This window comes from Desmodus rotundus, chromosome 3 (genome assembly GCF_022682495.2).
Source record: "Desmodus rotundus isolate HL8 chromosome 3, HLdesRot8A.1, whole genome shotgun sequence".
Lineage (NCBI taxonomy): Eukaryota > Metazoa > Chordata > Mammalia > Chiroptera > Phyllostomidae > Desmodus > Desmodus rotundus.
In genome coordinates this window covers 160,223,419-160,240,078 of record NC_071389.1, presented here as the reverse complement: position 1 = coordinate 160,240,078, position 16,660 = coordinate 160,223,419, and the positions used below count along the sequence as shown (strand labels likewise).

The 16,660-nt window shown below is 39.4% G+C and overlaps 1 protein-coding gene across 2 annotated transcripts in view; it reads left to right on the top strand.

The window, feature by feature from the left end:
• The window catches only part of PDZRN4 (PDZ domain containing ring finger 4), a 315,710-nt gene that overhangs the window by 258,248 nt on the left and 40,802 nt on the right, over window positions 1–16,660 (top strand). For both annotated transcript variants that reach the window (XM_045184393.2, XM_053921658.1), the window contains 2 exons: window positions 5,363–5,619; window positions 8,679–8,781. In XM_045184393.2, the coding sequence (XP_045040328.2) occupies window positions 5,363–5,619; window positions 8,679–8,781 (360 nt within the window). The remainder of the gene's footprint in view (window positions 1–5,362; window positions 5,620–8,678; window positions 8,782–16,660) is intronic.

Below are 16,660 nucleotides of genomic sequence, written 5' to 3'. Positions count from 1 at the left end.
AATAACTATACTCGGGTCTGAGCATGTAATGTAAAACATGCTAACTATAGCCAATAACACTGTATTATATCATTGAACTTTGCTAAGAGAGTAGAATTTAAATGCCCCCCCCAAAAAAGGTAAATACATGAGGGATGAAAGTGTTAATTAACTAGATAGTTGGATTTCTGTCACAACATATACATATATCATATCACCATGAGTCACACACTTTAAAAACTATACTTCAATAAAGCTGAAAATGAATGAATGTATAAATTTTGTAATCATTAAAAAAACAATATTCATGTGCTTTCTACTTATTTACAACTTGAAGTTGGGCTATATCTATTGTACCTCATCCTTGGTGTTCTCTACTCCTTCTACTGAGTGTTCTTACGGGTATTCTCCCATGACAGGCATAGATGCCTAAGGGCGCATTGTTTTTCACTAGAGGCACAAAGATTTGGAAGTCCTCATCATTCCCAAACAGCTGACTCTAGAAATGGCAGCTCACTAGGGTGACTTGGTTATTAATGCATTTATTTGCACTTCAGAAAGAAAAGAAAACCTGTTTTCTGATACTCAAGAAAATTTTGCATGTCCTGCTTTTGGAGGAATAATCCAAGTAGAACAGCTCGTATTCAAGCTGAGGCCACCAGTCACTCTGGGGAGGTTGTTGACAAGTGGCCCAGATTTTGCAATTTATGCAAAAGGGTGGATTGTTCATTAAACAGAAGCTTCATCAAACATTGCTGTGATATGCTTTACATAAGAAAAGCTATATTCTTTACCTAACATTCAAAAGTTGCTTATGGATTAATTAGTCCATCTGCCACAACAAATGTATTCACCCTTCTTTTGCATTGATTGCTGAAAAGTGCCCACTTTTCTCCTATCAATACAAAGGAAAATAGTAACTTTTTAGAAGATACTTATTTTTTCATCTCTGCAAAAATGTGTATATTTTTTCAGCTTAACTGAGCTGGTAAGTGCCTGGGTGAGAGGAAGACCTTCACAGAAAATGGCTTCCCATGATCAGTTTCTTTTTTTTTTTAACTCACCAACCATCTGTTTGTTAGTTTATGACAAGTGTTTTAATAAATGTAGTCTTAATCATGTCTTATAACTGCTCCAACATTGGCATGATTAATACTGCTACTTTTTATTTTATATATGTTTTATTTAGATATAGCTGGTATACAATATTAGTTTTAGGTGTACAGTGGAGTGACCTAGCATTTGCATAGCTTACCATGTGGTGATAGCGCTGTCTTTCTGCTTGGTTTCAGTCCCACTTGTACTTTGGTTTGAGAACAACCACGTGCCTCTATCCCAGAGTTTCTATCATTGGTAACTTCCTCCCCTCATTTTTGCTGTTGCCAATTCTGACAACCTCTTTGTGCATAACACTCCTGGTTTCTTATTCATCTCAAGTCAGGTGGCTTAATCATCATCTCAGAGTCCAGTTGTCCCACTAGGGGACTGCCAGCCTCTTACAAGCACCCATCACCCGAGTCTTCTCAGTTATATACTTTTGTTTGGTAGCATTAGAACCAAATCAGCTTTGGCCACCCTTAGCAAAATGCCAGATGTTTTAGTAATGGAGGGTCTTCTCTCATATACTCCTCATGTTGGTTATGACACTCTAACCTCTCACCCATTCCATTTAACAACCATTTCTTTCTAGAGAAAAAAAAAGTCTCTTTTCTCTATGCTGTGCTTAAATCACATTCCCAACCTTCTTGAAACCCTTCTTACATATAAACCTCAAACTCAAGCCCCATAATACCTGGGTATTTCTTTTTAACCTTCAAATTACCTTTCCTCTCCTCTCACCAATTTTCCTCCCAACCCTCTTCATCCAGCTTTTCCTCCTAAAAGTTAACTTCCCCTGGACTCTTCCAGCAAAAGAGCTTCCATCCTTTTCCTGGGTGCCTAGGAGAGTTTGTATCTACACCCTTAACTACCTGTACTAAATGATACACCTTTGATAGATGGTTTCTCCATCTCCTGTCTCATTTCACAAAGCACAAAAAAGCAATATGTCGTCCATACAAAACCATGTTTAAGATTGAGACAAGGGAGTAAGGGGAGAGTAAGAAAGAGGGAAGATGCAAAGGAGGGAGGGAGCAAGAGAATATAATGGAAAAGAAATATATGGCATGAAATATCAAATACCTTGTTGATGGTTTTAAGATCTCACCATTTGGAAAAAAATGAAGTTTTGCTATTAATTTACTTTTTAATTTACTACACAATTTTCCTACAGAATTAAAACTTTAGATATTCTTCCAATGTTATTCTTCTCCCTAGCTGTAACTGATGAGAACCAAGTAATGCCACTGCCAGCTCTTCTTTTTTCAGTTGTAAAAGGCATAATTTATAAAATGGTAACCTTTTGATAGGCTAACAGTATGTTGATGAGCTTCAAGTGAAGTGAAAGAAAGAAAAAGAGTGTTTTGTATTATCAGTGCTTACATTTTCTAAGGAATCACGTGAGTGGGTAGAGCCTTTAAAGGTCACAGACTTCTTTACTTTGAGAAATATCAAATAGCTTATGAAAATAGAGGTCAGCTACGTGATAACTGGAAGAAAAGAGCATCCCCCAATGGAAAACGATAAGATATTTGAGATTACATGGACTGTCCCTTTTTAAGATGGTATTTGATTGTCCTTAAAACCAAAAATAAAATTTGCATATAAATGCCACGATTGTCAATGAGTGAATGCACAGGTCTTAGAATCAGTAGCTGTTGATCCCGCGGTGTGAACGCTAATGTGGTCTGCATGTACCACACTGGCCATTACAATAAGAACTAATGATCTCACAGCTTAAAACACCTCAGTAATTTTTATGTTTCTGCCGAAATTGTATACGTTTCTGGATTTTGCAAAAATGATTCTACTTAGCTTGTAGGAACATAAAATAAAGATCATTATCCATAAGGAACTTGCTTTTTAAAAATTATTCTTGCTTTAAAGATCACTAAAACAAATAAGAAATAAAGGAATACCGAGACGAGGTTAACTTGTAGCGAGGTACCATGCCACCCTGAAGAAGAAATGGAATAATGGCTTTTGTCTGTTCACTACTTAATGGCATATAATTCATGCATTAGTGGGATTTCATGTGTGACTGGAAGAAACTCTAGCCATGATTTATTTTTCCCTTCACCCCAGATATTGCTTGAAGTTTTTTTTTAAAGGATACTGTCTTCTTTCATTCTGCCACTGTTAGGGGTTACTCTCAATGCGAAGCTTATCGGAAAAGACAGCCTGTTGGCGTGGTTTCAGTAGTTTTTAAATAGTTGATGAAGTGACCAGGAGTTCTCTTCAGATCAGAAAGGGTATGATATTTTGCCGGAGTCAATATTCCCTAAATAGAAGGGACACTGTGAACTGGGAAGCCTAGGGACAAAAGGACAATTTTTCTGTCCCACTGACAAAGCAACCTTCCCTACCACAGATAGGTTTCCACAACCCTGGAGTTTATAAATACCGACTACAACACAAAACATAGAGAATGACAACACTAAATAGGAGAGGCCAGCTTTTAGGTTGTACTTTTCCATCTGAAACTTCTCTTGTCGTCAGCTGCCTGTGAGTCCTCGGGGAAGACCATAGTGGCCTCAGCCCACAGTGCTTGTCATTGACAATAGCTCAAGGAATGGATGACTGTGTCCTATGTTTATGTACTCCCGTGTGCCCAGAGTCACCAAGACGTTCCAAGGTTGTGCCAGTGAAAATTTGGTGATTCGTTTCAAGCTTAGTCCATGGAGAAAAGAATCAGAGAGTGAATGTACACAGATTGGTGAGTGTGGGCACACTAGCAGGTACCCGCTCAGATCTCCAACTGAATTTTCTTACTAGTGATCCAAAGACTGTACTGGGATATGTTTTGCTGGTGAGGAAACTTAATTGCTCTATTTTTGAAGGCACATTAACTCTTTCAGGGCCCATTGAGTAAATTAGCTCCTCTAGGTCATTAAGCCTGTCTCTACATGACCTGACAATTTCTACCTGGCACTGTATCATTTACCCCGAGATGCCCCACACTCACTCTAAGCACACATATTCTTTGTCTACTCAGGGAGAGAGGATGTGTTCATTTGATTGTCAGCAATTGTTCTAAGATTACCACTCAGAGACTCCCTTTGCTTCTTTCCAGGGACCTCTAAGGATTTCCTGGTGCATAGCTGTCAACAGAGCCTCACCCAGAGGCGGGTGTCTTAGTTGACTAGAAATGGTATAATTTCAGGGGTTTTGAGTGCAGTATTGTGCTCCCAAGAATCTTTTACTATATGCAAAAGCCAACAGTATTGATTCATTTGGGGTGAGAATTGTGAAGCTATTTCAGGATTCCAGAGCCCTTCATTAAAATATAACTCCCATTAAGAGATGGTGTTATCAGGACTCGTTTTAGGGAAATAAGTTGACAACTATTTCAGGGCAGCCTGTACTGTCCCTTGAGAGGGTGTTCAGAAAAGTGTGTGATGTTTGGGGTGCCACGAAAGCTGGGAACATCACTGGCCCTTAATAAGCAGGTGTGAGCAAGTCTCACACAAACAGAATGATTTTTCTCTCCCAAATGCCAATAGTTGGCCCTGCTGAGAAGCAGTGATGGAGGGAAAAGGCAAACACCTCTTTCTCTGCTATGTCCAGGGCTGCCTTGGAGTGTCATCAATTGGTATAAATTAAAACAGGTAAGGCTGGAACCAAAGGGACACAGTATTATTCTCACTCAGAGGTGTTTCAGCGCAAAGTCCCTTTCATGAGTGGATGATATAAATCAGCTGGGGTCTTATTAAATGCCGGTTCTGATTCAGGAGGTCAGAGGTAGGACCAGGTTATCTGCATTTCTAACATCTCTTAGGTGATACTTATGTTGCTGACCTACACACCACATAGTGAATAGAAAGGATTTAGGATAAGATGCACATGATCTTGGATAATACATGATCTTTGATAAAAAGATGATGAGTATGAAATAAATTTGACAATATCCAAAAAAATAGGCTCTAGGCCAGGAAGGCTTTGATTAAATATTGAAAATCCCACCAAGGGATTGATAAATCATTAAAAATAAAAGTATGTACTTACCATTCCTACCTATCTGAAGATTTACTTTTTACTTTTTTTTTTTTTTACTTTTTCTGATGGTGGACTTTCTAAAGATAACCAGAAGTAATTGTTTTCCTTATCTCCTGCACTTCCTCCTGTTGATGAAGATTTCAAGGAATGCCAATGTCCGATTAAATATTCCTTTACAAAATCCCTATCAGAGCTGGCTTAAACATCCCCTCCCCACCTTTTATTAATCTATCATGACAGCCTCTCTGTTCTTTCCTCAGAGATGAGCAATGTCCTTTTATCTTCACAGGTCAATGGGAAGGATCTCTCAAAGGCCACCCATGAAGAGGCAGTGGAAGCTTTTCGCAATGCCAAGGAGCCCATTGTGGTTCAGGTTCTAAGGCGAACGCCTCTCAGTAAGCCACTCTGTGGAGCAGCCCCAGAAGTGCAGCTCATGAACGCCAGCACTCAGACGGACATTACCTTTGAACACATCATGGCCCTGGCCAAACTCAGGCCCCCTACGCCTCCCGTGCCAGACATCTGTCCATTCCTGCTCTCGGACAGGTATTTTTTTCTGTCACTTCTCCCAAAGCCCTGTTTGTTCTCATTCATCATTTAGAGTAGGTGTTGGAAAGAATCAGTCACACTAGCAAGTTGACAATTTTGGAGACAGGTGCTCAGTTCTGTTTGGAAAATATCTCCACTATGTCTACATCCAATTAGTTCTCAGCTGTCCCTGTTAGCTTCCTTCCCTGACCCACACAGTGCTTCACCTCAGGAATCAGACTTGTTGAGGTGCAATGAAAAATTCTGGCTCTGATTAGTTCATCGTTGGATTCTCAGTCATCAAAAGTCTCAAGAGCACTGGTCAGGGAAATCGCTTTTCTCACCAAAGCTGCCAAAAACCCTATTAAGACTGACGCAGAAGTGACATGTTGGCACTGCATTCTCCGCTGTGGGTTGCCTTTCTTTCTCTCTTTTGCTTTTCACTTCTTTAAAGGAGAAGCTAGGAAATTAATTTAATTAAAGTGCAAAAGCAATTACCCAATCTATTGAGATGTAACCAAAGGTTCTGGCTGTCAGAAAATTAGTATAGGGAACTATTAAAGGAATATTTCTTCACAGTTTTGACCTAATTTAAAGGCAGTTAAAGATATTTTATTCAAATGATCCAGCTTGTTTAGTCTTGGAAATATGTTTTGCCCCATACATTCTGTTCTATGACTTTTTAAACAAATATTTAAACACTATTGAGAGTTTGATTGATAAGATCAATAGGCTCTTTAGACTACATTTTAACAGCCTACTAATGCACTCTCCACTTTGTAAAACTCAGATTTGATCACGTCTCTGCTCTTCAGTGGCTTCGGTAAGTCTATTTCAGTGGGTCACATGTGTCCATTAGACCTGGAACACGAAAAAGCAATAACAGTTCATCACCCAAATCCCCCCTCAGGCCAATTAAGTAAGAATTTTGTAGAATGAAACCCAGGCACCATAATTCTTCAAAAATCTCCCTAGGAAATTCTCATGTGTAGCTACATTTTGGATACCACTCCTCAAAACCCCAAATTTCAGAAGGGCAGGGGCACTGTTTGACTTGCTTATGACTTTGTATATTCATCCATTACTTATAAAATAGCTCCTTATGTCAGGCACTGGAATAAAATAGGTGCTGGGCAAAACCCGGGAATAAAAATAAAGTCACTGTCTCCTAGAGCTCATACTCTAGAGGGTAAGATAAACGACACACAAACACACAAGTGTCTAATATTCATTAGCATAGCCTGACACAGAGTAGCCATTCAATCGATACTTCCTTGAAGGAAAAATAATAGCTGGCATTTATTGGCTCACTTAGCATATTTTAGGTAATATTCCAAGTGTTTTACATTAATTAACTCAGTCCTCACAATAACATTTGGGAGGAGTTCATTATATTATTACCATATCCATGTCACCAATGTTAAGTGACTTGGCCAAGGTCACATAGCAAAGAAGTGACAGAGCCAGGCCCCTGAGCCAAAGAGGTCGAAGTGCCCACTCTTGTACCCACTCTGCTGTGCTGCTCTCCCTAAGTCCCACAGACCTTAACATAGAGGCTACCTCCTCTAGCAAACTTCCTAGGGCTACAGTAAGTCCATCCCTACCATGTGCTCTCAGAGCTTCTGTATTTTCCCTTAAATTATCACACTATTTAAAAATTCCCACTCTGCTGCTTTCCCCAATCCATAGGGAAAGAATTGGATTTTGTGTGCCAACGTATTTCCAGCATTTGGCATAGGGCCTGGTATCTGGTAGACAGGCGATGTTTATTGAATGAATAAGGTGTTCTTCCCAGCAAGGCTCCCTTCTTACAAACTGAAGGGCAAGGGAAATTCATCAGATGCCCCAAACAGCAAAATTTGACATTTTACCAGCCCAAATGGGCTTTGCAGAGCCAGACCAGATTTGCGCAAGTAGGGTTTTCCTGTTGGACCAGCAAGCAAGGCGATGCATGCACTGCTTTTGTTCTTTGGGCCCGCATTGCTCAACCCTGTACAGAGCTGATGGTAGTGAGAAGAGGCTGGTAGAATATTTACACTGACTGTGTGAAGGCATCGAGATGGTTCTCTCTCTCATTTCAACTGTTGATGAGAAAACTAATTTATACGACTCACTCCAGTTTTTCAATAATGTCCCCACTGTCAGGGCTTGGAGTTCTCACCTGCAGTGAACTTGGCTAATGGCACTTAAGCTTTTTCATTGACTTTCAGAGATAGAGATGACCTCGTGCCCTTTGCTGTTGAACTACGCTTAGCCTTTATACGGTGTAATATATATTATCTATCAGAGCATATGATTTGAAAGCACTTCTATCAATTATTTAAAAGATTTTCCCAAAGTTAAAGGATACATAAAAGTCATGTACAGTAGCCTGGGTCCCCCTCCCTTCCTTCCTTTACTTAATCAGCTCTGTCTGTACCCAGGAATTTTCTAAAAAGACTACGAAACCTTGTGGCTTATATAAGCCTCATATATAAAGCTTTCTAGAGAGTTATCACCATGAATGCTATTTAATATTTGTGCACAAGCCCTTTTTTTAAAACGGCAAAACGTGGGTTGTGCGAGAGAATGAGGAAGGAGGTATTAAGGAACAGTGGCAATGTGAGTATGTTTCTGAAAAATATATACTTTGAAACCGATGTCAAAAAAACAGTCTGGGGCTGTGTATTATGAAATTGGTAGCACTTTGTTACAAAATAGCCGCCTTTGGGCAGACTGTGATCTCAAATGCCACACACACACGCATGGAGCGAGTCCCATTTGGTGGGACGGTAGCAAGGCCAGAGAGTACCAGTGAGGTCCCATGGCCTGTCAAAGATCTCACAGCAGCCTTCACAGATGCGGCTCTGACCATGGGACCTTATGTCAGAGCTCTTTTAGAAAATCAAATTGATAGACTTCATGTAGGTAGAGAAAGAAAAGCAATTACTTATTCTGGGCTGTATTTCTTTTCAAGGCTAGACCAATACAGGTCTTACTGCAAAGCAGAAAAAATGAAAGTGAAATTCTAAAATCAGTTTTAATCTTGAAAACAAGCCTTCTGATCCATTCCTATCATATTGCTACATTCCCCATAGCTGCCATTCTCTTCATCCGATGGAGCATGAATTTTACGAGGACAATGAGTATCTTTCCAGCTTGCCTGCTGATGCAGACAGAACAGAGGACTTTGAATATGAGGTAAGATTATTTTCACACCACTTCACATTTCTTCATGAAGTTATGGTTGAGAAATTTTGCATAAAAAAGAAAAATTAATTTATTACAGTAAGAAATGTTTTGTCGAGTATATATCTAGAGTAAGACCTTTTAAATATTTTTAGTTTTGGCTATTTGACTCCAGTATTTTAAGTATATGGGGAAACATTTTTCTAATATAAGCTTGAAAACAATTTGCTAACATTTACTGCTGATCTTTATAAATGATATTACGGCAGCTACATTTTTTCTTCTTTCCATAATATAAGAGTATTTCCAAGTAGTATTTGGAGAAGAAATTGTGTTTAAAACTGAGATGGTGCTTACTATTTTGATTCACTGCATAGTATTTTAATTTTAATTGATAAACTAAATTTTATTATATGTCACATTCCCCTTCACAAATTAAATATTCTCTTTATTTTGTGGACTCAGAAGAACAGTTTCACTGTCTCTCAAGAAAGAGAGATGCCTTCAAGCCCTTTGTGGCTGACCCACGTGCAGCCTTCACAAGGTGTAGGTTTGAGTGTCTGTACGATGATATGTAATAGTTCCGAAAGCCGGTCTGTTAATTGTCTAAGAGCTTCCACAAAAGTTAAAGGACTTATCCTAATATTTCCTCTGCTTCTGCAGTCTGTAAATCTAGGAAAGGCTTCAGACTACTCTGACATTTGAAAATAAAATGGATTAAGGAGGTAAAGAAGCTTTGGTAAACAGGCAGAGAACCCACGATTATCTGCCCTTTTAATGCTTTAGATGATGTCATACAAGTTCAGCAAAATGTTCTTTTCCATTTTACAACCAGGAAATCCTGAAATCTCTTCCCTTAGGAGGATCTAAAATCAAATAAGGCCGCTTCAGTGAAGCTCACCCAAAGCAAACAGGCGTTTATTTGCAATCTTCCCCCTGCAAAAGTCATTTCTAGGGATTACAGAAGTCAGTGTGCTTTTCAGCCAGACTTTGGAAGTATGTACAATGATACTCGGTATGTGGGTAGACAGTTTTTTCATTGTTATTGTTCATAGTAATTTTTATCCCCCTCTGATAAGTTGATTGAAAAGTTTTATTGTATAAATCCACTTGAGTCCTGGTATACACTGGAATCTCCATTAAGATTTGTCTACTCATACAAAGAAAATTACAAAACTGAGTTACTTATTCCAAAAATTCAAGATTAAGCAATGTTTTTCTTTCGGTTAATAAACAGTTTGGGTTTGGGATATGAAATTACCTCAAGCTTTTCAGTTAGCTTGTGCCTTAAAGTTTTATTAAAATAAACCTGTGTGCTAGGGGAAGGCTTGAGAAAGAGACTTGCTTAGGCCAAGCAGGATAACAGGAAAAAATCCTCCCAATTAATTAGCATATAATTGAATATTACATCACAGCCAGACTCCTCTTCATTTGCAGAGGGCCACGGCCTCTGTTTGACTGACAGCTGCCAGCATCAGTGGGAGGACAGTGGTCATGCCCAGACAAGTCCTCTGTAGCCTGTAATCCCAACTAATCACAGCCTTTTAGTCATTAATTTGCTGTCAGCTGTGATTCTCTTGCCAAAGTCACCTTTCTGACTGATTGAAATCAAGAATGTTCCTGTGAAATTTAAATGAGAAGTTATTTTGACAGGCTTCAAGCATGAAAGAGGATGTATTTGAGAACATCATGCATGGTTCGTGGTGGGGGTGGGGATGTGGGGGAATACCCCAAGATAATTTACCAAGAGTGGAGGAGAGGAATGATTCTCCCCAATACTCCCCAGTGTGGCAGAAGCGCACAACCCACCCCTCGTGGCTGCATCAGATTAGACTGTGAAATCTAGGCAGTCCGCTGCTATCACCAGAGCTGATGGTGGCCACCACACTGAATGGGGGGGATGCAGAAGTGCTAGTCCCATCTTTACGCACTAGTGCACTTGGAAACGGACTGTGTTTCTGTGACCAGCTAAGATAACCCCAGCTCCTCCAGGAGCTCTGTCCTAACCCAGCAGCTCTGGGGATGTGGTGGATGACCGACCACCTTCGGGAATGACAGGGTTTTTGCCACATAAAGAATATTACAGGAAACTGAGGCCTAAGGCCAAAGAGAGAGGACTTCATCTCAAAAAGAGACGCTCACATTCCTCCTCAACCTAAGCATGAGTACATACATATCAGCAGGCAGTTGGGAAAGTAGAAAAAAAGACTCCTTTCCATCTGCTGTCATTCATTTGTACCGTGAATATTTAGTGAGCACTTAAAGATGCAGGTTCTTATCTAAGTTTCGGATTGATGAAGCCTCTGCCCTAGTGGAGCTTAACCTTTAGGGTAGGTGTTGTACAATAAACAAATAAGTAACAACACAGTACATTAGATGGTGACAAGGGCTAACGGAGAACAAGCATGGGTAACAAAGGAAGAAATGCATGGTGTTGGGATGGGGAGTTGCTATTTTATTCAGGTGGTCAGAGAAGGCCTCTTGTATGAGTTCTAAAGGAATTAAGAGAGCTGGCCGTATGGATTTCTGAGGGAGATGCTTTCCAGATGGAGGGAAGGGGAGCACAAAGGATGTGAAGCAGGAGCATGCCTGGTCGGCGGGGAAGTCAGAGTGAGTAGGGCCACATCTTGAGGAGCCTTTGGCTTTTCCTATGAGATGCGAGTTTGCTGGAGAAGCAAGACTAGGGCCATGGTGTGAAGCCCTAGCAGATCCCTCTGGCTGCTGGAATGAGACTGACCACGAGGAAGCAAAGGCCACAGCAGAGCAGTCAGGTGCAAGGGAATCACGGGTTGGACCCAGATGGCGATGGAGCAAGTGCCAAGACCGTCCGAAGAACACCACCCATCCTGGCCCTCAGATCTGCCTAAATGTCTTTGGTTCCATTACTTGCCTCAGATTTTCAATATACTTTATGCTATGGAGTGTTTTTTTCATCTGACTTTGTAAAAACAAAATATCACAGGCCAGACACACAGCTTCTGACATCCACTGAGACCAGCATAGTCCATCTACTCATTAAAAGACAAAAACTGTACAGAACTGTGGTTCTGACGGTTCTGAACTTGCTAAGATGCAAACTACGCAACTATCTAGGTCCTTTTTTAAAGGCCTACTTACTGTTATTGACTCAGTGAACCAAAACTGATGTATCTTGTAAATATATATTTAGGGACTTTCAGTAAATGGATTATTGACCCAATAGACAAAAACAGATCTGACTATCTTGTAAATACATAGTCGGGGACTTTTTAACATGCATGTTATTGCTCTGATAGACTGTAACAGCTCCCTTCAGAGCCATGGCGGACAGCAAATGCCTCTTTGGAGATATTAGTATAGTCGACGTGTCGATGTTATGGTGACTGTGCTATGTTAGGGATCTCTGTAAGATCTTAATGACACCCATATCTCTCCATAGCCTGTCGTCACTTTACCTAAGGAATTTATTTGACGGGGTTTCAAATTTTCCCACTGTGCTTCAGAAAATTCTCAGAGGACCAGCCTGCAATTAAAAGACTCACAGCTTGAACTTTGTTCTCTTTAAAAAATAATGCCACTTGTTCTCTAATTAAAAATGATAGATGATTTTAATTTTATTTTTGAGAGAAAAAATAAAAATATTCTTAAATTTAAACCATGCACTCTTCCTAAGAGTCAGGATGTTCCACACCATCAAAATACCACTGAGGATTAAGTGTCTTCTCTTCTTTATTTTCTACTTTGTTCGTTTTTTTTCTAGAGCCAGCTAAAGGTTGAAATAAATCATAGATAGCCCTTAGCAAGTCAGAGGCAGATCTCCAATCCAACCTCTACCAGAAATAATTTAAAGGGAAAAGCTTCAAAAAAATATAGCACTCTTTGGCCCAACTCCTAATAAAGATATGTTTGCCACTGCCTGGGTGCAAGATGTTGAATTTTTTGCAGTATTTGCCATTAACTCTCAAGTCAGCGCTGACAGAGGTGAGTCAGAGAACTAATCAGTGTAACATTTTGATAGTATGAAACATCACGTTAACCAAGGCGAGCAAATAATTTAAGCAATATTTCTGAGCCGGTAGATTTTCATCACTTTAAAATGCTACTTGAAATCATTTTTACTGCTCTCCTGAAAATCAAGTTGAAGAAAGCATATTCAACAGCCTAAATTAAGCATACTTAGAGTTCCCCTTATGTGTGCATTGTCATCTAAATGAAGAGGAATTTAGCAGTTTGCTTGAAGAGGTATCAAAGGTAAAAAAAAAAGAGCACAAATATATGTCAGAGTGCAGAGTACATGTTAACTGAAAACCAAACATGGGCCAGTGTCTATAAATAAGAAAGAGTATTTAGCATGTTAATTAACTTCTTCTTGGCTATACTTACGCAAAGCATAAGTAAACCCTTGTGCTATGCTGAGAAGTGTCCTTTTGCAAAAAAAAAATGTGCAGAATATTTATGAGAATTTAAGCATATAATCTCTTTCTTATGTAGTGAAGGAGAAAAGAATTATGAATCAAGGAGATATTCATTCAAAAAAATAACAGGAAGATAAACATTGATGAGATTTCAGCAATATCTCCTCGAGCTGCTTCATGATATGTGAAGCCAAGGCTTCCTGGCGTGCAGGTGTAGAGCTTCTTGGCTCCTTTGTAGGCTGTGAGGGCAGAGGCCATCTGCCTTGTTCATCACTGCATCACATCAGCTGTTTGACAATGGTGCTCAGTGCTCGATGAACGAATAAATGCAGAATCCCCGTGCTGTCTGCTGGGACCAGCTTCTGGGTAGTGCACTACCTGTCCTCCTCTGTGTACAAGGGGATTGGAAAGGAACTTGGGACCACCATGCAGTTCCAACAGATTTCCTTTTATAACAGGTATTTGTTCTTTAGGACACGGGTTCTAATTCTAGTCCCATATTTGTTTTATTTAAACATTTTGAAGGGAAGGGCCACAGTGGTGGGGCAGGGAGGTAGGGAGAGATAAGTAAGGAACTAGAATTTAAATGGTCTCCATGAAAATTCACCTTCGTGGTTTTCATTTAATAAAATCATAGAATCTTATATATCACGTGAATTTGACATGTTCTCTAATCCACCCTGCACCCTTTTGTAATCTTTTCATCAAGGGATCACTCAGCAATTTTGTGAAACACTACAATGGGCAGGCTACTGAGCACCTCCCCGGGTAGCCAGTTCTGACTGACAATCTCTGGGTACTCAGGGAAGGAACGTGTCAGTGAGTTTGAAAATCAGTGGTGGAAGGAATATATTTGGAAGAAGTATATGAAACATAACTCATAAGGAGCCTATATATATTATCCTTACATTGTGATGGATACCAGAGGAAGACAAAATAGTGTGTCAAGTACGAAACTGTAGAATTCAGCATTTTTTAATTCACTAAATGCTTTATATTTCACCAGGCTCTTTTCTTCCACTTGCTAGTCACATTTAGAATTATTAATGAAATATCTAAAACAATTTTATACCACTTACTACTGGGGCAATAAAATCATCCATTTAAACAATCACCTTCATGAGTTTCATTCTGTTGGAAAATTTATGGAATTGAAAACTGATCTAGATGAAGTGTGAAAATATTTTTATTACTTGAACATTTAAGATAAGATGGTATCCACAGTCAGTTTGGAGTTGGTTCATTGAAATGTCGATTAGTGACACCACCATTTTCTCTATTATGTCAGATTAAAATCTTAATCATGGAGACCCTATATGTGGGCTTATATTTCCAGACACTCCTCCTTCATAACATGCTCCTCCTTCATGACCACTGCCTCCTCCCTTTCTAGAACATCATGCTATTTCTTGGTCTCCTCAAGCCAGTCACTCCCTGGTCTCTGCAGTCCATCCTATTCACCAATGTCAGCCCAGTCCTCCTCAAGTGCGCTGCTCATTGGACCTCTCCCCGTTCACCATCCCGTATGACTCTATTCCTTGAATTAACTCTAAAATCCTCTGCCTGGCATTGACGATACTCTGTACTCTGCCACCACCCCACTTTCCCAGGCATTCTGGGGTCAAACTCCACAGCGCAGCGACACTCGGAGGAAGCCACATGCTTTTCCACTCTGTGCCGTTACTTATGGGCCTCTCTGCTCCCCAGACGCCTTTCTCAAATTTCTTTCTCACCACTGAACTCTCACATTGCATTCTCTAAATATATATATTTAGTCATTATGCCCTGGGTTACAATTTATGTACTTAGCTTTTTGTTCTAGTTTGTCTTTCTAATTATCCATCACCAGGAGGGCCTGGCGTAGGCCCTGGCTGGTGGGCAGTGGGCACTCAGCAGCATTTGCAGGATGAGTGAAGGAACTATTGATCATTGCTGCTACTGTTCTTGCAGTGTCCTGAGAACAAATACAAAGGGCTAAGTGGGGGGAAAGGAAGAGAGCTGGTGGGGAATAGAAACGTAAAATAAAGTGTGAAAGTCTATGTTTTTTTCCTCAAAATAATTCAATTAACAGCTTAGAAATTAAAGTAAATGGATTGAAGCATACACTCATGCCAGATCATAAAAGAAAAAATATTATTTATTTTTTGTTGCCTTTCTAACAAGGATGATGTGCATGGAGAACCCAAGTAAACAGACTTGCTAATCGACGTAGATGAAAAATTATGGGGGTTTGGTTCATGTTAGGATAACCATGCCTCCTGGTTTGCTCTAACCATCCCCACATATGACTGATGCTCCGGTGTAATTATAAATAGCATCCTCTTCCACTTTCAAAAACGTCCTAGTCCCACAATACATTATATGGTTGTCCTAGTTTTTATACCTGTTGAATCTTAATCAAGGCTGAGGTTTTGCAACCACATTTCATATAATCCTAATACTCCAAGCAGAGATGACTCACAATTTATTAATTTGAATCCTCATGTTTATTAAGTTGAATGACTTCCCCTAAGTTTTGACTTTCTATTTTTTTTTTAACAAAAAAGGTCCTCCTTAGGGAGTGACTAGAATGAAAATGCCACAAAGTTGGAAATAGTCATCAAAGTTATTGCAACTGTTTTAGACTTCTTACTGAAAGAAATGAGATTAGTATTGGTGTTAATTTGGTCATGTAATTTCATAAAACAAATATGAGACAAATTTATTTTTCGCCTCAGTGATTATGACAACACTAAACCTTATTTCCTAAGAAAACAGTGAAAAGCAAATTTAACTTTCCAAATAGCTTATTAAACAATGTAACCATAAGCTCATTTATTTTAGTAGGACTCTAGATATAAAAAGAAGATTCCTTATACTATGTAAATGAATTTTATCAAAATGCTGACATTCAACTTTTATTCGAAGATACTCATGACACGCATTCCAATGACTGCGTTGCATTACTGAAAGGTGTTTGGGAAAGGCCGTGTTTCAGGTGAACATTTGCATTTCAACTCATTTTTTCCCAGTAACTTCTATTCTGCTTTGATAAACTGTTTCCATAGGGGCAAAGAAAGGAAAGCTGTCTTTTTAAATATAAAGTAAATCACAAATAAGGATTATATTGCATTTCCTACCGGAGGCAATATAATCCAGTGGCAGGAATCCAAATAGGGCTTAATTTTACACATATTTTAACATTTCAAACATATCAACCACATTTTATAGCTTTTCATAAAAAGGGCACATCCACTCATATGACCACACATCGGTCAGTGTCTAGTACCATACTGTACCAGTCGGTAGCAAGTCATACACCTCTTCCTATTATCTGACATTAGCTTTCCCATTTAGAACAAGTTAACTCATACAAATTTGCCTGTTAGAAATGCCCCCAGCTTTGTTCTTATTTTTTGAGACTGCTTTTACCCTTTGAAGTCTTTTATGGTTCCATACAAATTTTAGGATTTTTTTCCCATTTCTGTGAAAAATACCATTGGGTATTTTTGAAAGGG